We start from the raw sequence: 22529 nt of genomic DNA, 5'->3' as shown, positions 1-22529 counted from the left end.
GAAGCTTGTCCTTCACGGGACGCCATAGTGACAGTCCCTCTGCTGCTCGGTCCCGGTTGAGCATGGCGGCCTCCGAGTCTGCACTAGCCGTGATTCCAGGAATTGCGGAGGGCGAGGAGACGATTCTCTATGACTTGTTGGTCAACACCGAGTGGCCCCCGGAGACTGAAGTACAGGTGAACCGGCCTCCCTAGCGCTGCGGCCAGTTGGGCGCAGACGCTGCCCGCGCAGAGCCACGTAGGAAGAGCCACGTAGGGGAGTGGTGTCGGGTGGGCGGGGGCGCCGGGCTCGGGGCGTGTCCGGTTGCCCTAGCAACGGCGGGGGTCTGGGTTCCCCCTCAGCCGGGCTCCGAATTCGGTTGTCGCGGGGTGGAACCCGGGCTCTGGTTCTGTGTCGCCGGTGGGACTCGGTGGGGCGCGACAGCGTGGGGCTGCAGGGTCCTCCCAAGGCGGAACCTCGCGGTCACTGCCCGCAGGCCCGCGGGGCTGGTCCGCAGCTGCAGTGGGAGGGTGTTCCCCACCTGAGGCCATCTCCGCTTCTGGCGGCTGTCACGGAGCGTGGCATGGAACCTTTGCTCCTGCTGGGAGCTGAATCACACCAGTTCTTGTGTATTTGTATAAACACGCATTTCATATGTGTGTGCGTGTGTCCGACCGTGCCCCTGGCACTGTGCCAGGCGCTGGGCACGCGGAGGTGAATAACTTCCTTGGTGCTTAAGGTGACCAACTTTTTTACAATGTAAAGGACAAAAATAAAGTGAAGAAAACAGTATCATAAATAAAAGAAACATTTTATTCATTGCAACAATAACACTATAATGTGATAAATGCATAATAAAACATTTGTAATATTTTATATTGTCATGCTTACATGCCTATTAATTTTTAATAATGTAAGAAAAAAGTACTCATTTAGATACAAATACGTCACATCACACGCAATGGATCGACTCTGCATCCACTGAATACAGACACTTACAGATTAGTCTTCTTATATCAAAAAGGAGGACATACGTAGGAGGACACTTTTTGAGGGAGGACGGAACTTACAAAAGAAGGGCTGTCTTCCCTCAAGGAGGACGATGGGTCACCTTAGTGGGGCTTGCACTCTGAAGGGAAGATAGTCCAGTAAGCATTTCTCATCAAGTAACCAGCGCTGTAGTAGGGGTGTGAGTAAAGGGACTCAGAAGGGTAAGGCGCTGTTGACCCGGGTTGGATTCTCTTCCAAGGAAGGGGTCCCAGGTCCTGAAATGAACCTTGGAGTTATCAGTTGTTCCCCAGAGAAGACCTCCCAGGCACAGGGTGAAGAGTGGGAACCAGGCGTCCACCTTTATCCAGCACATATTGCTTGACTGCTTAACCTGTGCCAGTCACTGGTTTGGACTCAGAGGATTGCAGCAAGATCGGAAAAGACTTTTTATTGATGATCACGGCGTCTGGCGCATATACATTTCCTTTTACAAAATCTTTCAAAAGTGTTCCTATATCGGACAGACTTCTTATTCTCGAAAATGAAGCCTGTCAGTTTTCTTCAGCCTTCTTCCCACTGCAGTTTCTGCTGGTTTTGAATAATGTATTTTGTAGGCTGCAGAGATCTGTATGTATTATTGTCTTTCAGGTATTTATTTAGTTTCTGTGTGTCTTTAGTAGGGTGAATATTTTGTAGGTTATGCAGCCAGGAAGCAGTTGCTGCCACTATGGTTGAAGAAGGATAAGTTTGCACTCCTTAGCACTTGCTGGTTAATTACAGTAATATAGTATGATATTTCAGAATGCTTCAAGTTACAAAATGATAAAAATAAATAGGCATAGCATTAGCTTGCATTGAAACCTAATGGCTCATTATTTTCTATTGATTTAAACTGTCAAACTACAGGCTCTTGGAGGCAGCTACATCTGATTTATTATCATTATTTTTTTCCATTGGATTCACCTTTCTATCCCTCTCCAGGACCAAATTGTGCTTTGCATGAAGTGGATGATCAAGTCGTGTTTGTTGAGTGAAATAATGTTTTTGTGCTTTTCAGCCATATCTGTCTTCATATACTCTATGTACATTGTTCCTTTTTTAACAGCATATTAGTACTAACTGAATATTTATAGTGCCTAAAATTGCTTCATCTACACAACATTTTGTCTATACTTAACTACATGTTTAATGTAGCAATTATATATCAGTGTGTGCCTTAGAAGCATTTTCTCTGTGGATGTACAACATTCAATAAATCTACCTGCAGACTTGAGTATATTAATCTATATGATCTATTTTCTTGTGAGCAAAACTTACTTTAGGCCTCTGTAACCCCCCCATCCCCCAACTGAACTGAATGGCTGGGACCAGTGTGATCTTTGTCCTTTACTTCTCTTGTCTTTGGACTGGTGTTTCTATTTGAAACAGCTTCCAGCCTGAATCCTCCCTTGCCCTCTAGAAGATTCATCCTCACACGTACCTGTAACTGTCATATTCACTTGTACAGCCCCCAGACCTGCTTCTGTTTGTTTCTGTTTATAAGTAGTTTTAAAATACTAGTAATTTGTACCCAGTGCTCTTAGTATTCACAAAAAAATAGAACTTTACATATTGTATAAGGATTACTAAAAAATTCTCAAATGTAAGTTTTTATTTTTTTCCCCAATTGCAGCCCAGAGGCAGCCGAAAACATGGTGCATCCTTTATCGTCACAAAAGCAATTAGGGGTACGTGTAGCTTCTTTACTTTTCTATATATATATAAGTATATTGTTAACAGGTCATTTCTCGTCATTTCATTCATAACTGTGCTGTTTTAGAAAGTTTAGGAATTTTATTTTTTTAAAGATTTTATTTATTGATTTTTAGAGAGAGAAGGGAGAGAGAGAGAGGGAGAGGAAGAGGCAGAGAGAAAGGGGGCGTAACCAAGGAGTGGGAAGTATCAACTCATAGTAGTTGCTTGTTGTATGTGCTTTGACCAGGCAAGCCTGAGATTTCAAACCAGTGACCTCAGCATTCCAGGTCGACACTTTATCCACTGTGCCATCACAGGTCAGGTGAAAGTTTAGGAATTTTAAAATATGTTTTTTAGGCTTCTAATGTAGAGCCTAGTAAGAGTGAAGAGCATACCCGAGTTACCTGAGTTTAATTTTGTATATGTATATATTTTCATGATGTATGATGTGTATATACACACACATATATGTAGGAATGTATTGTGTGTATACACATACACTCACTTTTAATGCAGTGTGGAGCTTATTATGTATATGTGGCCTGAGTTAACCATTATGGATGTGTTCTAGAAATGAAGAAAATCAAACCCAGTGTGTGTCTCAGAGGCTATGGACATTGAGTGTGAAAAGACAGTGACAGGCTGTTCTAAGTGGTTTACATGATGTTTCAGGCACATTGGAGTTATTCAAATTACAAAAGTTACCAGGGCATTCATTTAACTCCCTGGTGACTTTACACTTGAGCTCACAGGATTTGGGGAAGTGTGGGGCACTAGCGGCATTGAGCTGGTGTTGGTAAGGCTTCTCAGCCAATAACTGATAAAACCCTCTCCCAGGCCAGCAAGGTGGGTGCTGCTACGCCTTTGTGTGTGCAGGTGCAGAAACTTGCCCAAGGTCATTCATTTGGAATTTGACTGCATGCCTTTCTGGCTCCAAAGCCTTTCCTTATACTGGTGAATATTAGCTATTTATATAGAGGATGCAGTTTCAAAGCAGTTGAGGACTTCAAATTAACTAATTTTACCTTCTGATACAGGAAAGACTAGCATATTTAATTTTCATGATCATAAATGGTTTGAAATTTTGAAAATTTAGAAAATGTATACAAGTAATAAAATTTGTTGTAGAGAATTTAGAGAATGCAGATAACCACAGATTAGCGTAAGTAGATTATTCCTCACTTTGCTGCCCAGAGGTAATCTGTTAGCGTTCAGACCTTGCCCAGTGGTATCACTTAGCTGTGTACACGTGTTATATTCACACACAGATATCTTTTAAATGAGACCATAAAAAGCATTGTTAATAGTATGTTGGGGATTGTGTTTTTCGTAGACTTCTCCATTTTTAGATGATTATTTAAGTTTTTGCTATAAAGCATAAAATGTTGTCTTGATGTTTTTATAAAAATAGTTTGGTTTTAAAGAGTGATTACTGTGATTTTTATTCCATGGTTATATTAACACCTCTTCAAAGTTTATCATCAAATCACTTTAACTTTTTGTACTGTTAGGAAATACTTCAAAGTTTTGAACACACCAGCTTGGAACTTAATATATATATAAACAAATATTGTAAGAGTTATATTGTGTATTTGATTATATTCTCTTATTTTAAGAGTTGTACTTTCCATGTTTTATTCTGTAATGACTCAGTCTATAGTGTATTTTAGATTTTATCATCAAGAAATCTAATTTGAAAGTGATTCCTAAAGAGCTGAATCATGTTAGGCTTTGTTGTCCTTTTATTACAGATCGTTTATTATTTTTACACCAATACATCTGGTACAGGTGAGTATTGATTCCACGGAGAAACTGTGAAATGAATATCAGACATGAGCAATGTTGTCCTATTTGTGTTAAGTTTTCAGAACCTAATTGTGATAGAGATGCTGATGTTCAGGTGAACCAGTTTATAAAACACATTTTGAACGTTTGGCATACCCTGACAGTGTATCTTACTAGACTCGGGGTAATTTTTGTTCCCTTAGTCATTCTTAAGACTATCTCATGACAACATCCACTTTCACTGATGGGCATTCTCAGCCTTATCTTGAATGTCCATGTGGTGGACTGTAGCTTCACAGCCTTTAAAAAACCTTTTTGTTCTTACTGTCATATCTCCTCTCGTGGAAGGTTCTTTAGGTTTCAGGTTTTGGGTACTTCTGAATTCTTTTGAGTGTTATGTATGTTTTCAGGCACTGTGCTAATTTTGAGCCCTAAGAAGAACAAAAAAATGATTATTCTGGCAAAAGATGTAATTCATCTTTTAGCTATGTGAGTAGGAATTATTATTGAATTACTTATCACAGATGGCCATTTCCTTGAGGACATTTAATCTTAAAAGCTCCAGAGATAATATTAGTGCTTTAAAGCAGACCTTTGGCTCTTTTCTAGGACTGGTTCCAATGCCTCTGCTTTTACTCTGGTCGTGGTGGTGGTGGCGGCGGTGGGTGGGTGTGTGTGTGTGTGTGTGTGTGTGGGTGTGTGTGTGTGTGTAGTGTTCACAGTTAGATGTGAAGCTCATTAATGTGTTGTGGTTTTAGCCCTGCCCCCTTTCTGCTCCCCGATGGACTGGTTCGCTTGGTTAATAAACAGATAAACTGGCATTTGGTCCTTGCAAGGTAAGGGTGTATAAAATCCATATAATTTTTCTCTACCGGGGTTAGCATTTAAATTTCATTATGGCCTTAATTTTGGGGTCCTTGTGGCTTACAGTCTTGATATTCATTGTATATAAATTACCTTTGACACACATGTGTTTAGTACTGCTTAAATGTGTTAAATCAAGCTGTATTTAAATACTTTGGTATGCTTTTGTACCAAATGCTCATCTAATTGTAAGGTCAAAGGATGGGAAATTAAAGCATGTGGGAAAAATTTTTAAATGATTTTAAGTTCTTAAAATCATTCCTTCTCTGTGTAACACTGCTACACATGTTCATACATTTTTTTCTTTTTCCCTTATGGAAGCAATGGAAAACTTTTGGCCGCTGTTCAAGACCAGTGTGTGGAGATCAGGTAATTGTTAATATTCATGTTCAAAACTTCCTTTGAGGAGCATTTTGCTTGATTGCTGGGGACTGAGAGTTTTGAAGAGGGGCACATTCACAGGGATTTTCCTTTTAACTCATAGAATTCCGTGAGGTGTCGAACTCCAGCTTTGCCCACTAAAGGGGGAGGGGCACCTGTGAGGAGCATGCCCGTCTTGCTTCCCCAGCCCACTAGTTGTCTCTAGAATGATTTTGTTTTTTTCGGTAGAGGATGCATATTTTCTAGAGCTCTGGACATCACTTCTGTTTGACTCTGTGCTGTGAAGCCAGCTACACAGATGCTCAGGAGGGTATGAAGTAAGGGCCGCTCTGCTCTGTTGGCATAAAGCTGTCCCCAGACGTGGTTCTGCACGAGATCCTGGTCGCATGTTACTTTAGACCAGTGATGTTTCCTGTCCTCTTGGCACATTCAGGGGCATTGCACACACATCTAGAAGACTTCTCTAAGCTGGGCTTTCCATGCACTTTATTTATTTAAAGATTTTTGAAAAAAATTATTACTGTTGATTGATTTTAGCGAGAGAGGAAGTGAGAGACAGAGATAGGAACATTGCTCAGTCCCTGCATGTACCCTGACCAGGGATCGAACCAGCAATCTCTGTGCTTCAGCACGATGCTCTAACCAACCGAGCTATCTGGTCAGGGCTCCATGTACTTTATTTTTAAATAATGTACCAGTTATGAAAGAGAGAAAGCAATAGCAACTAACTCAGGAAAACAAGTTCATTCTTTGGAGAATTAGGAGCAAAGACGAAATGTGTCATACCTGTAAAGTTGGCAATGACCCCTTTCTCCAGGCAAGGCCCAATCCTAGTTCTCAGAAAGTAAGCAGTGAGGCGGAAATTGCAGGATGCCTATGTTACCAGTCGAAGGCTTTCGTGCTACTTCACTGTTCTTTACTAAAAATAGTATTAGTGAAAATTCAGTTGCGACCACACTTGTGTTAGCTTTGTGTTGTGAAATTTCTTTCTCTTCCCATTAATCCAAACAGACTGGACCCCTCAACTTTTTTGGGAGTAGTCAAAGGTTTTGCCCCAATTGGGGCACAGATTTCAGGTGGGGAGGCTCTGCAATCCCTCTTAAAACTGTGAGGATAAAAATGATCATCAATAATGACAGCCTTTCAGAACTATATTACCTCATTTGGCATGGCTTTAATAGGCAGGTTCTTCTTTTTTTTTTTTTTTTGGCATTTTCTTTTCTGAAGCTGGTAACAGGGAGAGACAGTCAGACAGACTCCCGCATGTGCCCGACCGGGATCCACCCGGCACGCCCACCATGGGGCGATGCTCTGCCCACCAGGGGGCGATGCTCTGCCCATCCTGGGCGTCGCCATATTGCGACCATCCTGGGCGTCGCCATATTGCGACCAGAGCCACTCTAGCGCCTGGGGCAGAGGCCACAGAGCCATCCCCAGCGCCCGGGCCATCTTTGCTCCAATGGAGCCTTGGCTGCGGGAGGGGAAGAGAGAGACAGAGAGGAAGGCGCGGCGGAGGGGTGGAGAAGCAAATGGGCGCTTCTCCTATGTGCCCTGGCCGGGAATCGAACCCGGGTCCTCTGCACGCTAGGCCGAAGGTTCTTCTTTTTTAATAGCATCATTAAGCATCATGTTGGTAAAGTATTTGAACGTACGTTATTCATAGGAATGGGCTAGCATTTCCTCTTCCATTTGTTTCAGTAATGTGAAATGCATCTTTTTGAGAATTGTGCTGATGGTGTGACTTTTAAAAGAAATATTTCCATTGATTTGAGAGAGAGAGAGAAGCATCAACGTGTTGTTCCACTTAGTTGTTCCATGTAATTGTGCACTCATTTGCTGCTTCTCATATGTACTCTGACCAGGGATCAAACCTGTGACCTCAGCACCCTGAGATGACGCTCTATCCACTGAGGCACCCCGCCAGGGCCGTGCCTTTCTTTTAAAATTAAATTTATTGAGGACCCGGGTTCGATTCCCGGCCAGGGCACATAGGAGAAGCGCCCATTTGCTTCTCCACCCCTCCGCCGCGCTTTCCTCTCTGTCTCTCTCTTCCCCTCCCGCAGCCAAGGCTCCATTGGAGCAAAGATGGCCCGGGCGTTGGGCATGGCTCTGTGGCCTCTGCCTCAGGCGCTAGAGTGGCTCTGGTCGCAATATGGCGACGCCCAGGATGGGCAGAGCATCGCCCCCTGGGGGGCAGAGCACCGCCCCTGGTGGGCGTGCCGGGTGGATCCCGGTCGGGCGCATGCGGGAGTCTGTCTGACTGTCTATCCCCGTTTCCAGCTTCAGAAAAATGAAAAAAAAAAAAAAAAAAAATTAAATTTATTGCGATGACATTGTTTAACAAAATTATATAGGTTTCAAGTGTGCAATTTTATGATATATGGTCTGCATATTGCATTTTGTGTCTACCACCCAAAGTCAAGTCTCATCTGTCACCATATATTTGACCGCCTTTGCCCTATACTGCCCATCCCCCACCCCTTCCCTTTGGTAACCATCATGTCGTTGTCTGGGTCTAGAAGTTATTTTTGTTTGTTCTTGTTTGTTCATTTGTTGCTTTCAGTTTTATATCTCATATGAGTGAAATCATACGGTTCTTGCCTTTTCTGATTGACTTATTTCGCTTAGCATGATATTCTCAAGGTTCATTCATTTGTTGCAAACGTAAGTATTTCATCTTTCTATGGCTGAGTAGTATTCCACTGTATATATGTACACATCTTCTTATCCCATCTATCAAAAGACAATTTGGTTGTTTCCATGTTTAAACTCATTTGTGCTTGTATCACTTTACTTCTGGTATAGCTCGTTTCTGATGGAAAAAAAATGATGGGAAAATTATCGTCACTATTGAAAGGGTCTTGTTTGGGGCACAGACCACCTCATGAGAGAAGGAATGCTTTGAAAGTGCTGTGGAGAGACATGCTCTGTTTGTAGTTGGTGTTTTAGGCAGCACACAGTAGTGTTGTTATGGTAAGACTGTTGTCTAAATTTTGTACATATGTTGCAGGTCTGCAAAAGATGATTTTACATCAATTATTGGGAAGTGCCAAGGTAAGAGTTTCTAAAACATCTAAAAATTGAACATTTCAAATCTGTAATAGTTTATATCTCTTAAAAGCCAGAATAGATATTAAATAAATATTTATTAACAGAGGCTGTTAAAACTGCTTATTAAAATTAAAAAAAAAATCTTAACTGATCTCTTCTATTTACTGATTACTTAACTGATGACTGCCATAATTTTGCTTTTGGATATGCATTTTGGAGAAATTTGGAATTAAAATGTTTTACAAAGTCTAAGCCAGTTTTGTGATAAAGCATTTGTATCTGTAGTCTTTTATTTTAAATCTAATGAAGAAATAAATATTTTAGTATAAATCAAGAGTTGGTCAGATATAGACTAGTAAGAAAAGTCCGGGCCTGACTGGTGGTGGTGCAGTGGATAGAGCATTGACCTGGACGCTGAGGGCCCAAGTTTGAAGCCCTGAGGTCGCTGGCTTGAGTGCAGGCTCACCAGCTTGAGTGTGGGATCATCAATGTGATCCCATGAGCCCAAGGTTGCTGGTTTGAGCCCAAGGTCGCTGGCTTGAGCAAGGGGTCAGTCGCTCTGCTGGAGTCCCCTGGTCAATTCACATATGAGAAGCATTCAATGAACAACTAAAGTAAATGACGAAACTACAAGTTGATGCTTCTCATCTCTCTCCCTTTTCCTCTCTCTCTAAAAAGAGACTGGGATTTGATCATTCTCTGATAGTCAGCAAGAATGTCCTGAGTGTCTCATGTATGTGCATCATTTCTGGGTATAGGACTCATCCTAGGGGTATAATTGTAGCCAAAAGGCTTCGTCCCTTACTTCATACAGACACTCACATACATCATTATAAACTTTGACAATCTGAGGAAGGAAAAATACAGAGTCGGGTGAGCGTCTCTACCCAGGAATGTCAGGTGAGACTGTTGAGAAAAGGGACTTTTTGAAAACAAGCTTGGGAAGGAATAGAGGCAGGAGTGTCCACGGCAGTGTCTCCCTCTGCGGGAGTGTCCGGGGTGGTGTCTGGCTCTGCGGGAGTGTCCGGGGCAGTGTCTCCCTCTGCGGGAGTGTCCTGGGCAGTGTCTCCCTCTGCGGGAGTGTCCGGGGCAGTGTCTCCCTCTGCGGGAGTGTCCGGGGCAGTGTCTGGCTCTGCGGGAGTGTCCGGGGCAGTGTCTCCCTCTGCGGGAGTGTCCGGGACAGTGTCTGGCTCTGCGGGAGTGTCCGGGGCAGTGTCTGGCTCTGCGGGAGTGTCCGGGGCAGTGTCTCCCTCTGCGGGAGTGTCCGGGACAGTGTCTGGCTCTGCGGGAGTGTCCGGGACAGTGTCTGGCTCTGCGGGAGTGTCCGGGGCAGTGTCTGGCTCTGCGGGAGTGTCCGGGGCAGTGTCTCCCTCTGCGGGAGTGTCCACGGCAGTGTCTCCCTCTGCGGGAGTGTCCGGGGCAGTGTCTCCCTCTGAGGGAGTGTCCACGGCAGTGTCTGGCTCTGCGGGAGTGTCCGGGGCAGTGTCTGGCTCTGCGGGAGTGTCCGGGGCAGTGTCTGGCTCTGCGGGAGTGTCCGGGGCAGTGTCTGGCTCTGCGGGAGTGTCCGGGGCAGTGTCTCCCTCTGCGGGAGTGTCCACGGCAGTGTCTCCCTCTGCGGGAGTGTCCGGGGCAGTGTCTCCCTCTGAGGGAGTGTCCACGGCAGTGTCTGGCTCTGCGGGAGTGTCCGGGGCAGTGTCTGGCTCTGCGGGAGTGTCCGGGGCAGTGTCTGGCTCTGCGGGAGTGTCCGGGGCAGTGTCTGGCTCTGCGGGAGTGTCCGGGGCAGTGTCTCCCTCTGCGGGAGTGTCCGGGGCAGTGTCTGGCTCTGCGGGAGTGTCCGGGGCAGTGTCTCCCTCTGCGGGAGTGTCCACGGCAGTGTCTCCCTCTGCGGGAGTGTCCGGGGCAGTGTCTGGCTCTGCGGGAGTGTCCGGGGCAGTGTCTCCCTCTGCGGGAGTGTCCACGACGGTGTCTCCCTCCGCGGGAGTGTCCACGATGGTGTCTCCCTCCGCGGGAGTGTCCGGGGCAGTGTCTCCCTCCGCGGGAGTGTCCACGGCAGTGTCTCCCTCCGCGGGAGTGTCCGGGGCAGTGTCTCCCTCTGCGGGAGTGTCCGGGACAGTTTCTGGCTCTGCGGGAGTGTCCGGGACAGTGTCTGGCTCTGCGGGAGTGTCTGGGGCAGTGTCTGGCTCTGCGGGAGTGTCCGGGACAGTGTCTCCCTCTGCGGGAGTGTCCGGGGCAGTGTCTGGCTCTGCGGGAGTGTCCGGGGCAGTGTCTCCCTCTGCGGGAGTGTCCGGGGCAGTGTCTGGCTCTGCGGGAGTGTCCGGGGCAGTGTCTGGCTCTGCGGGAGTGTCCGGGACAGTTTCTGGCTCTGCGGGAGTGTCCGGGGCAGTGTCTGGCTCTGCAGGAGCAGTGTATGGAGAGGACATAGGGAGCTTATAGGAGGATAGTGAAGAAGGCACTATTAGGTAAATGCATCTATTACTTACATTTTCTTTCCAGGACCCACAGTTCCGTCTTTCTGACCTTGTGTTGGTTTAACAGTGTGGCAGTTGTAGGAATCATAACGGTGATAGTCCTGGTTTTGGTGATGAGACACTGTGCCCTTCCTGCGTGCCCGGCACAGTATTTTCTTACTGAATTGGAAGAACATGGTATATGTATTTTAGCTTAACATAGTATTGGGATAAAATAAGTATTTGACAGTGAAAGCGAGCATGGAAGGGAGACATCCATCATTTTGAAATCTGTGAAATGGTGAAATACAGAGGCTTCCCTGACCTCGCCATGGAAACGCGGGTCTTTTAGCTCCTTGTCAGATGCACCATCAGTGTGCTCTGGGCCTGTTTCCTCCTAATTTTTCTCATTCTCAGCCATCTGTGTGTATTGAGAAGACTGAAAATTAAATGTTTTTAAAATATTTTGGGCCCTGGCCGGTTGGCTCAGCGGTAGAGCGTCGGCCTAGCGTGCGGAGGACCCGGGTTCGATTCCCGGCCAGGGCACACAGGAGAAGCGCCCATTTGCTTCTCCACCCCTCCGCCGCGCCTTCCTCTCTGTCTCTCTCTTCCCCTCCCGCAGCCAAGGCTCCACTGGAGCAAAGATGGCCCGGGCGCTGGGGATGGCTCCTTTGCCTCTGCCCCAGGCGCTAGAGTGGCTCTGGTCGCAACATGGCGACGCCCAGGATGGGCAGAGCATCACCCCCTGGTGGGCAGAGCGTTGCCCCTGGTGGGCATGCCGGGTGGATCCCGGTCGGGCGCATGCGGGAGTCTGTCTGACTGTCTCTCCCTGTTTCCAGCTTCAGAAAAATGCAAAAAAAAAAAAAAAAAAATTTTGGGTTCCCATATGAATGGTGTTTTTCTATTAGTATGTCAGCCTCAGTATTCCTAAACAATTCCATCTATTCCTGTGGATAAGATAATAATAGAGTTTTTATGGAATTTTCTTGATCTATGGTATATACAGGGTAAGGCAAAAGTAAGTTTACAGTTTTTTATGGGAAATAATGCAATAATTAATAAATAATAATACAAGAATAAACTCGGTTTTTGTGTACTCATGACTGTAAACCTACTTTTGCTCCACCCTATATTGTGACTTAAAAGCAAATGTAGGCCCTGGCTGGTTGGCTCAGTGGTAGAGCGTCGGCCTGGCGTGCAGGAGTCCCGGCTTCGATTCCCGGCCAGGACACACAGGAGAAGCGCCCATCTGCTTCTCCACCCCCCCTCTCTGCCTCTCTCTTCCCCTCCCGCAGCTGAGGCTCCACTGGAGCAAAAAGATGGCCCGGGCGCTGAGGATGGCTCCTTGGCCTCTGCCCCAGGCGCTAAAGTGGCTCTGGTCGCGACAGAGCTACGCCCCGGATGGGCAGAGCATTGCCCCCTGGTGGGTGTGCCGGGTGGATCCCGGTCGGACGCATGCGGGAGTCTGTCTGACTGCCTCCCCGTTTCCAGCTTCATAAAATTAAAAAAAAAAAAAAAAAAAAGCAAATGTAAAACTTCTTACATATTTATATCAATTTATATCCCCTTGTTATTGTCTGTTCCTTCTACTCTGTTCCCTGGATGGTCAGTGGTACCTTTATTTGTATCATAAACTGAAAATCTAGACATTTTCTTGTTCTTTCTCCTTCTCTCTCTTCCTTCTTCCTTTCTTCAAAAAATATTAAGCTGCCACTACATGCCAGGCACTCTTCTAGGCACTACGTTTGTCTGTAATCAGGAATAAGGTCCAGGCCACCTAGATTTAAGGTTTGTAGTCCCTCAGGGCAGAGAGAGGTCAGTCAGTCCTTGCAGTCCTACTGAGTGACACCATTAGAAGCATCACCTGTGGCCCCTCCAAGTCCTGCGGATCTGGTTTAATGGTTTTTGCTTCCCACTTCTGCATTCAGCCTCACTGCCCCCGTTCAGGCTGTGGGCATTGTTTACTTGCCTTCCTGTGACTGTCTCCTGACAGGTTTTCTTCTGTGTGTTTTCACTAGTCCACACTTGGCACTGCTTGCCGGACTGATCATCCTGAGAAGAGAATTCTACAAGGGTACCCTTCAGTTCTACCAGGTTACCGTCATCTCCATATGTAACCTTGGATAACATGTTACCTGAGTCTCAGTTAGCTGTCACACGGGCACCATTTTATAGATTAGGTTGTAGAAAAGTTATATGAACTAATAATAGATGTAAAGCTCTTGGCATGCATAATGTCTGACACTTTCTAAGCGCTCAGACATTAGGCTGTTAATACTGCTATTACTACAGCTGTTATCCTGCCTGAAATCTGTCGTGTATTTGCCATTGACTGCCGTGGACCAGCGCAGCTCCAAATAACGGTGCGGAATTAAGGAAACACACTTTGTCAGAACAAAACTGATGGGACCGGGAGGACTCTTCAAACTGCCTGGCAGTATCTGAGTGCCTCACAGCCCCAGTTCACTTTATTATATAGACCTTTGCAAATCAAGGACCCTGATACAAAGTTGCACATCAAAGGCTAAGACAGGAACTCTCCCAAGGTAAAAACAGGATACATTAGTGAAATTTACAAACATCTGAAACAAACAAAGAGTCAGAGGAAGGGCATGTATATTGCTTCCTGCAACCCAAGGAAACAAGTGGAGTGGGTGCAAACACTCAGCATCAAAGCCAAATATGGAGATGGAGGGGGGAAGAACTTAGCCCCCTGCCAAGCCTCGAATCTATAATGGCTTTTTGCCATTAACAGTCCACAACAATTGACTGTAGGATACGGGTTAGAGATTCTACTCTGGGACACGAGACCTTTCACAGTCTGTTCATCCTGTAAGATGCCCCCACCGTGTGTCCTGTGTTCCATGCAAGGCAGGCTGCAGTTTGCCCGTGCCATCGTGCTTGTTATGTCTTCCTACCGATAACTCCTTTTGCCTGCTAGCTCCTCCCTTTGTGTTTGTACGTAATTAAGTAGTCATGGCTACTTCAGCTCCAGAATCAGCTCTTCTGGACACTTTCCTCCTGGCCCTCTCCCCTACTGTTTCTACATCTTTCTGGACATTTCCCGAGGACCTGTTGGTACCTATATCGCCTCCGTGCCCTAATCTGCTTTCCTTTTCTCATTGTTGACTTGCTTGTCTGATTCACAATTAAATTGTAAATTCTTTGAAGACAGGGCTACTGTCTTTCTCAACTATTTTTTCCCCCAGTGTCTGGCATAGTGTCTGATTCATAGTAGGCACATAGGTTTTAACATTACAAGTTTTGACCCTATCAAGTGGGTGTTGGCATTTGAGAACTATTAAAATGATTCTTGTGAGTGAATGTAAGAATAAAGTGTATTTGCCTGTTTCCTATGGTTTAATTTTAGACATTTGTGAGTATACATTTGTTATATATATTTATATTATGCATATATAAATTTGTGGGAATTGTGGGTTTTATTCCTAATATACACAAATGTGTGTACATGCCCTGAATGGAACAATAAGGGCAGATAAGAAGTCCTGTTTGCTTAGTATCCTTTTGAGAATAACAGAAGGGGAGTAGTGAGTATCTAAAGCTTGGGGTTCTGGCATTTTCTGAGTTTACTTTCTATAGTTTATTTATCAGCGCTTATTAAAGTAGACCACACCTGGCTTAAATAATGAATAAGTATCAAGAAGTTCCCAGAAAAATACCTGGAGGGTGGTATTCACTTACCTTTTGCCCGGTGCTGCCCTTTTGGTGGGTGAGGGCTTGGTGGCACTCCGTGGGGGTCTGAGAAGCGTGCTGAGACTGTCCAGGCTCAGACAGACAGGGCCCCTTGAGCTGTGGCATTAGCCACCTGCTCTTACCAGTAACTAAACTGAGAAATACCTATGTTAACATGAAAACGGGAAGCTTAACCCTTCGGTATTTCACACAGATTATTGTATTTGTTAGGGTTTGCCTGCGCACAGTTAATGTGGCAGCACAAATGAGAGAATAATGCTTTGAGAGCTAATGTTTTATTTTGTTGGCTGCTGAATGTGGGGATTTATGACCTTAATGCTGCATTAATAGCTCCTTTCCATTGCATCTAATGTGAGGTAATGATCATTTGCTTATTATCTGACTCATCTTGATGGGAATGGCCCCCGTATGCCACATGATGTTTCATGCGTAGGCCCGGAGAAATGCGGCCAATTGTTGTTAATGCATTTCTGAAACCACACATTGCAGAGTCTGCAGACCGAAAGGGCTGTTTGGTTCCACTTTCATATTTTTCAATTATTGCTTTACAAAATGTAGGCCATTGAGAATATTTTAATATGGATTGCCCTTGTTCTCATTCTGTTTGCCAGGCCATAAGGAGTAATTCAGTCTTCTCTTTCTAGCCTGAAGAGTGACCTAAAACTAAAGCACGGAATTGGACTTTTTAAAAGCTTTACTATGTTAATCAGGAGACTTTCCTTCTAGTTCTGATTCTGAGAGACCATAGACCAGAGCTTCCCGGCGTTAAGCCATGGCTTGGTGTTGTAGGTGTGCTGAGATCCCATCAGTCCTCCAGTGGCCCAGGGGCCCAAGGACTGCCCGGGCTCGGACTGGCTCTTGGTTTCCAGGTGCCTTCAGTTTACCGTTCGGTGCCACACAAACGTGATTTTCTGTGTGTGTCTTGACATGAAAAATGTTGCGAAGCATAACCTGTTTGAAGCACCCGGAGCTGAAGTGGAACATTTTATTATGGAACTGTGATTCAGGAGTTTCAGGTTATAACTATTTCCCCCTTTTGGTAATTTTTGGAGAAAAATTGTCTTGTTAAAAAAATAATACACATTCTCAGAGAAAACTTTAGAAACTAAGGATAAGCAAAAAGTAGAAAATAAAAATAAATACACCAGCCCTGGCTGGTTGGCTCAGTGGTAGAGTGTCGGCCTGGCGTGTAGGAGTCCCGGGTTCGATTCCCGGCCAGGGCACACAGGAGAGGCGCCCATCTGCTTCTCCGCCCTTCCCCCTCTCCTTCCTCTCTGTCTCTCCCACAGCCAAGGCTCCATTGGAGCAGAGTTGGCCCAGGCGCTGAGTATGGCTCTGTGGCCTCTGCCTCAGGCGCTAGAATGGCTCTGGATGCAACAGAGCAATGCCCCAGATGGGCAGAGCATCGCCCCCTGGTGGGCGTGCCAGGTGGATTCTGGTTGGGCGCATGCGGGAGTCTGTCTGACTGCCTCCCCATTTCCAACTTCAGAAAAATACAAAAACAACAACAACAAAATAAAATAAATACACCATCCAGAGATAAATAGTATTAACATTTTATAATCTATTCTTTCAGACATTTTTTGGTACCTGTTACTATAGATATGTTCTATGAAAGTAATTTGTTTTATATTCTCTCCATGTAAAGATAGGTTATTAAGTCCTTTAGGTTGAAGTTTAAGAATTTTCCAAAGTATCTTTTTTGGTCTTTTTATTTTTTACTGGATAACATCCTAAATATTAGGAAGTAGAGGTACCAAGTATCCAAATCATCCAGAAAGGGCCTATAAATTTGATCTCTGAGCAGTAAGTGACCCAGTGTTGTCCCTGAATCCTCAGTCAAGGTTGAAAGAGCCGTCATTAGGGATTTTTGCAGGTAGTTGTGTATAGCATAGGTAGCACATTATTGCATCTATGTTCATGGGGATATTGGTGTGTTGATTTTATTTTACTTTTTTGTGTCTTTTTGGTTTAGTATTGGTGTAGTGCTGGTCTCAAAATATAAGATAACAGTGTTCTTTCCTTTCCTGCTTTATAGCAAAAGTTTGCGTAGAATTGGAATTATCTATTTTTTAAGTGTTTGATAGAATGTGCTGGTGTAACTTGAAGTTTTCTTTGTATGTTTTTAATACCGAATTAAAATTTTAAAAAAGATATAAAACTTTTTAAAATTTCAGTTTCCTCTTGTTTCAGTTTTAGTTTTTCATGGACCTTTCTTCTAAATTGTAGAATATATTGGCTTAAATTGTTTATAATATTCCCTTATTATCCTTTTACTGTCTGTCAGATCTATACTGATGCCCCCTCTTTTGTTGTTGATATTGGTAATTTGTGTTCTCTCCATTTATTTATTTATTTATTTATTTTTTTGTATTTTTCTGAAGCTGGAAACGGGGAGAGACAGTCAGACAGACTCCCGCATGCACCCGACCGGGATCCACCCAGCACGCCCACCAGGGGCGATGCTCTGCCCACCAGGGGGCGATGCTCTGCCCCTCCGGGGCGCCACTCTGCCGCGACCAGAACCACTCTAGCGCCTGGGGCAGAGGCCAAAGAGCCATTCCCAGCACCCGGGCCATCTTTGCTCCAATGGAGCCTCGGCTGCGGGAGGGGAAGAGAGAGACAGAGAGGAAGGGGGGGGGTGGAGAAGCAAATGGGCGCTTCTCCTATGTGTCCTGGCCGGGAATCGAACCCAGGTCCCCCGCACGCCAGGCCGACACTTTACCACTGAGCCAACCGGCCAGGGCCTCCATTTATTCTTGATCACTCAGGCAAGAGTTTTATCAACTTATTTATTTATTCTTCAATAAAAAAACTTTAGATTTTGATATTTCTGTTTCTTTGATTTTTACTTTTATCTTTATTATTTCTTTCTTTCTGCCTACTAGGTTTAATTTGCTCTTATTTTTTGAGATGAAAGATAGAAGTTTAGATAATAGATTTTAAATACTTTTTAGGCTGTTTAGTATAAGTATCTTTTTGTTATTGCTATCTAATTTAATTCTGTAGTGGTCCAAGAACATAAACAACATAATTCTTACCTTTTAAATTTATTGAGACTTGATTTATGGTCCAGCATGTGCTCTGTCTTCATGAACCAAATTAAAAAAAAAGAATTTAAAAGAATCTGATTTTTGGGTATGGTGTAGTTATTGGGTATAGTATTTTACAAATGTCAATTATATTGAGTTGGGTGTTAGAGGTGTTCATAATTTTATATCCTTTCTGATTTTTCTCTCTGCTAGTTCAGTAAGTTCCATAGAGAGGTGAATTGAAATTTCCAATTATTATTGTGTATTTGTTTATTTCATCCTTAGTTCTGTCAGTCTTAATGAATTTCAGAGTTCTAATTTTTAGGAGTATACACATATTATTTTTTCCTCTTGTTGAAATGGGCTCCTTTGCCATGAACAAATGTCTTTTTTTTAATCTTTATTAATACTCTTGTCCCAGAGTTTGTTTTGTCTAATAGAAATATAGTCACTTTAGTTTTGTTATGACGTATCTTTTTCTCTCGTTTTGCATTTAATCTGTGTATTTATATTTGATGTAAATCTCTTATAGAAAATATATAACTGAATCTTGCTTTTTTTCTCCTAGTCTGACAATTTTAGTTCTTTAATTGGAATGTTAAGAACATTTATATTTAATGCAATTATTGGTCTGGTTAGGTTTAATTCTACTTTTTTTCTGTTTGTTTTTCTATTTGTCTTGTTTCTTTTCTGTTTTCTTTTAACATTTACTCTATGGTTTACAATGTGCAATTAAGTTATTTTATTACACAGTATACATTTATTCACTTTTATTCTTTTGTGCTCTTCTAATTTTTTTCTTGTTAAACCCCCACAATATAGTGTTATTATTTTTGTCAAATAACTTTTTAAGAATTTACAAAACAGGACAAATCTATTATATTTTTCTCTATTTTCTATTTTGATCACTCGACTTTATTGTGTAAAACTGAATTTTTATTTGATAGTTTTTCCTTCAACTTGGAAGAGTTATTTAACATTTCTTGTAATGCAAGTGTGTTGATAACATGCTGTCAATATTTGTCTGAAGCCATCTTTGATTTTGCCTTTCTTATATAAATTTTTTTCTTAGTATAGAATTCATATCAACTTCTCCTACCTCCCAGTTCAGCTCTTTAAAGATGTCATTGTATTGATTGTTTTTGATGAGGAATCAGTCATTGCTGTGATTGTTTCTCTGTAGCTAATGTTTCCTTTTCTTTTCGGCTGCCTTTAAGAATTTTTTCTTGGCCCTGGCCGGTTGGCTCAGCGGTAGAGCGTCGGCCTGGCGTGCGGGGGACCCGGGTTCGATTCCCGGCCAGGGCACATAGGAGAAGCGCCCATTTGCTTCTCCACGCCCCCCTCCTTCCTCTCTGTCTCTCTCTTCCCCTCCCGCAGCCAAGGCTCCATTGGAGCAAAGATGGCCCGGGCGCTGGGGATGGCTCCTTGGCCTCTGCCCTAGGCGCTAGAGTGGCTCTGGTCGGGACAGAGCGAGGCCCCGGAGGGGCAGAGCATCGCCCCTGGTGGGCGTGCCGGGCGCATGCAGGAGTCTGACTGTCTCTCCCCATTTCCAGCTTAAGGAAAAAAAAAAAGAATTTTTTTTCTTTATCATTGGTTTTGAGAAATTTGATTATCATGTGCTTTGCCCCCCCTCCATTTATCCTGTTTACGTTCAGTGAGCTTCTTATATCAGTAGATATGTAGATTTTATCCAATTTGCACATTTTATGGACATTATTTAAAATTCCAATAAATTTTCTAACTATAATGTTTGTTTTCCTCCCTTCTGACACTCTAAGTATATGTATTATAGACTGGTTGTGATTGCTCCACATCTACTGGGTGTAATGTTCTATTAGCTTCTTTTTTTCTCCATTTCTTCAGTTGGGATGATTTCTTTTGTTAAGTTTTTAAGGTAGAAACTGAGATTTGTTTTCTTTACAGTGTTTATTTGTTTTTAAATCCATCTAATGAATTTTTTTTTGAGAGAGAGAAAGAAAGAGGAAAGGAGAGAGAGAGGAAGGGAAAGAGAGAGAGAGAGAGAGAGAGAAGCATCATCTCGTTGCTCCGGTTAGTTGTGCATTGATTGCTTCTCATACATGCTTAGACCAGGGATTGAACTGGCGACCCCTGGCCCGGGCTGGCGACCCCGGGCCCGGGCTGGCAACCTCGGATTTCAAACTGGCAACCTTGGTTTTCTGGGTCACCGCTTTATCCATTACACCGCCACTGATCAGGCAATGGATTTTCATTTCAGATGTTTTTCTTTTTTTCAAAAATTTGACTATTTTATACTTTTCATCAGATTCCATTGAGATTCTCTATTTCTTTATTCTCTATGTTTATATTTTCCTTTGAATTCCCAAGTATGTTTTGAAGTCCTTGTGTGCTTTATTCCTTAATCTGTATCCTTTCTGGGTGTGTTTCTATTGATAGAGTTTTCTCATGATTGTGGGTTATATTTTCTTGCTCATGTATCCAACAACTTTACATTGTGTGCTCAGCATTATGCATGCTATGTTATTGAGTGTCTGATATTTGTTATCTTTCTTGATTATTGAGTTTTTTTCTGGGCAGTACTTAATTTCTTTGTGAGTATGCTGAGTATTTTAAGGTTATTTGTTTATTTATTTATTTAAATTTATTTAGTGAGAGGAGGGGAGGCAGAAACAGACTCCTGCATGCACTCCAACTGGGATCCACCTGGCAAGGCCACTAGGAGGGGATGCTCTGCCCATCTGGGGCCTTGGCTCTAACTGGAGCCATATTTTAGCGCCGGAGATAAAGGCCATGGAGCCATCCTCAGCACTCAGGGCCAACTTGCTCCAATTGAGCCTTGGCTGCAGGAGGGGAACAGTGAAGCAGATGGGCGCTTCTCCTGTGTTTCCTGACTGGGAATTGAACCCAGGACTTCCACACGCTGGGCTGACGCTCTACCACTGAGCCAACCGGCCAGAGCCTACGGTTATTTTGAAGTATTGTAAGGTACAGTTTAAAAGAGTTTAGGGCTAGATCAGTCCGACTTCAAGGTGAGGACTTTCTGGGATCTGTTGGGAATTCTCAGAGCGCTCAGTGAAGCTTCTCCACTGTGACTGGATGGAACTGGCGCGTTCCCAAAGCCTCTGCAAGCTTCTGCAGTTGTTTTCCCTGATCCTTGTTCTCTCTCCAGCCTTGGGGCATCTTTCTGTGGGCTTGCAGCTTTGTGGGTGGTCCAAGACCCAGGTTCCTCTCTGTAGGTTTCTAAGGTTCCTTTCCTTTTCCTTTCTTTGCTATTGAATTTATCATCATGACATTGGTTAATAAAATTACACCAGTTTCGGGTGTACAATTCTGTAACATCATCTGTATACTGTGCCGTGTGTTCACCACCCTAAGTCGTGTCTCTTCCATCACCATTTATCCCTCCTCTACCCTCTTCTACCTCTCCCCATTCCATTTTCTCTCTAGTAATCTCCATACTGTGGTCTTTGTCTTATTTTTTTTCTTAATCCCTTCTCCTTTATTACCCAACCCCAGAACCCCTCTGACAGCTGTCAGTCTCTGTATCTATGAGTCTGTTTATTTTTGTTCATTAGATCCTACATAGAAAGGAAATCATAGGGTACCTGTCTTTCTCTGACTCACTTATTTCATTCAGCATCATGCTGTCCAGGTTCATCCGTGCTGTCACGAAAGGCAACGAGATCCCTCTTTCTTACGGCCGAGTAGTATTCCACTGTGTAAATGTACCACAGTATGAAGTTTCTTCTCTGCCTCAGTCACTTCTCTCTGGAATGCTTCCTTGTTTGTTTTTTTAAAAATTATCTTTAATTTTATTAAGTTTATTGGAGTAACATTGGTTAGTAAAATTATACAGATTTCAGGTGTACAATTCTGGGATACATCATCTGCATATTGTGTTGTGTACTCACCCTCAAGGTCTAGTCTTCTTCTGAGTCCCTTTGCCTAGTCCTCCCCCCTTCCCCTTTGGGAACCACTGTACTGTTGTCTGTTTCCTCACATGGTAGTTCAGCGTAGTGGCTCCCAACTCCAGTCTTGATCGCCTCAGTGCAGTGAGACTTTCATGTCCTGTTTGTGGTCCCTCTTCCTGCACGGTGGTCCAGAAAGTGCTTCCTGGCAGAAAGCAAAAGTGATTCTTCTCCCAGGGATCACACATTTTCTTATTTTTCTTCTATGGTGGGAGGCCTAGTCTGAAACTACTTATTCTGTTTTGTTTTTAAATTACAAAAGCAGTGTATACTTGTATCAAATTGAAACAATGCAGAAGTAAAAAACATGAAGAAAACATTACCTGGCCCTGGCCAGTTGGCTCAGTGGTAGAGTGTTGACCTGGTGTGTGGATATCCCAGTCAGGGCACACAGGAAAGATGACCCATCTGCTTCTCCACCCCTTCTCCTTCTCTCTCTCTCCCTCTCTCTCTCTCTTCCCGTCTTGCAGCCATGGCTCAAATGGTTTGAGCAAGTTGGCCCCCGAGTGCTGAGATGGCTCAGTGGCCTGCCCCTGGTGCTAAAATAGCTCGGTTGCCGAGCAACAGAGCAGTGGCCCCAAATGGGCTGACCATCGCCTAATAGG

General features: G+C 43.9%; 1 protein-coding gene across 1 annotated transcript in view; it reads left to right on the top strand.

The window, feature by feature from the left end:
* The window catches only part of NBAS (NBAS subunit of NRZ tethering complex), a 358469-nt gene continuing 335940 nt past the window's right edge, over positions 1-22529 (top strand). Inside the window, exons 1-6 of the mRNA XM_066386144.1 lie at positions 1-176; positions 2642-2696; positions 4455-4491; positions 5247-5324; positions 5674-5721; positions 8744-8787. Of these exons, the coding sequence (XP_066242241.1) occupies positions 63-176; positions 2642-2696; positions 4455-4491; positions 5247-5324; positions 5674-5721; positions 8744-8787 (376 nt within the window). The 5' untranslated portion in view covers positions 1-62. The remainder of the gene's footprint in view (positions 177-2641; positions 2697-4454; positions 4492-5246; positions 5325-5673; positions 5722-8743; positions 8788-22529) is intronic.

This window comes from Saccopteryx leptura, chromosome 5 (genome assembly GCF_036850995.1).
Source record: "Saccopteryx leptura isolate mSacLep1 chromosome 5, mSacLep1_pri_phased_curated, whole genome shotgun sequence".
NCBI lineage: Eukaryota > Metazoa > Chordata > Mammalia > Chiroptera > Emballonuridae > Saccopteryx > Saccopteryx leptura.
This window is presented reverse-complemented; position numbering and strand designations above follow the sequence as displayed.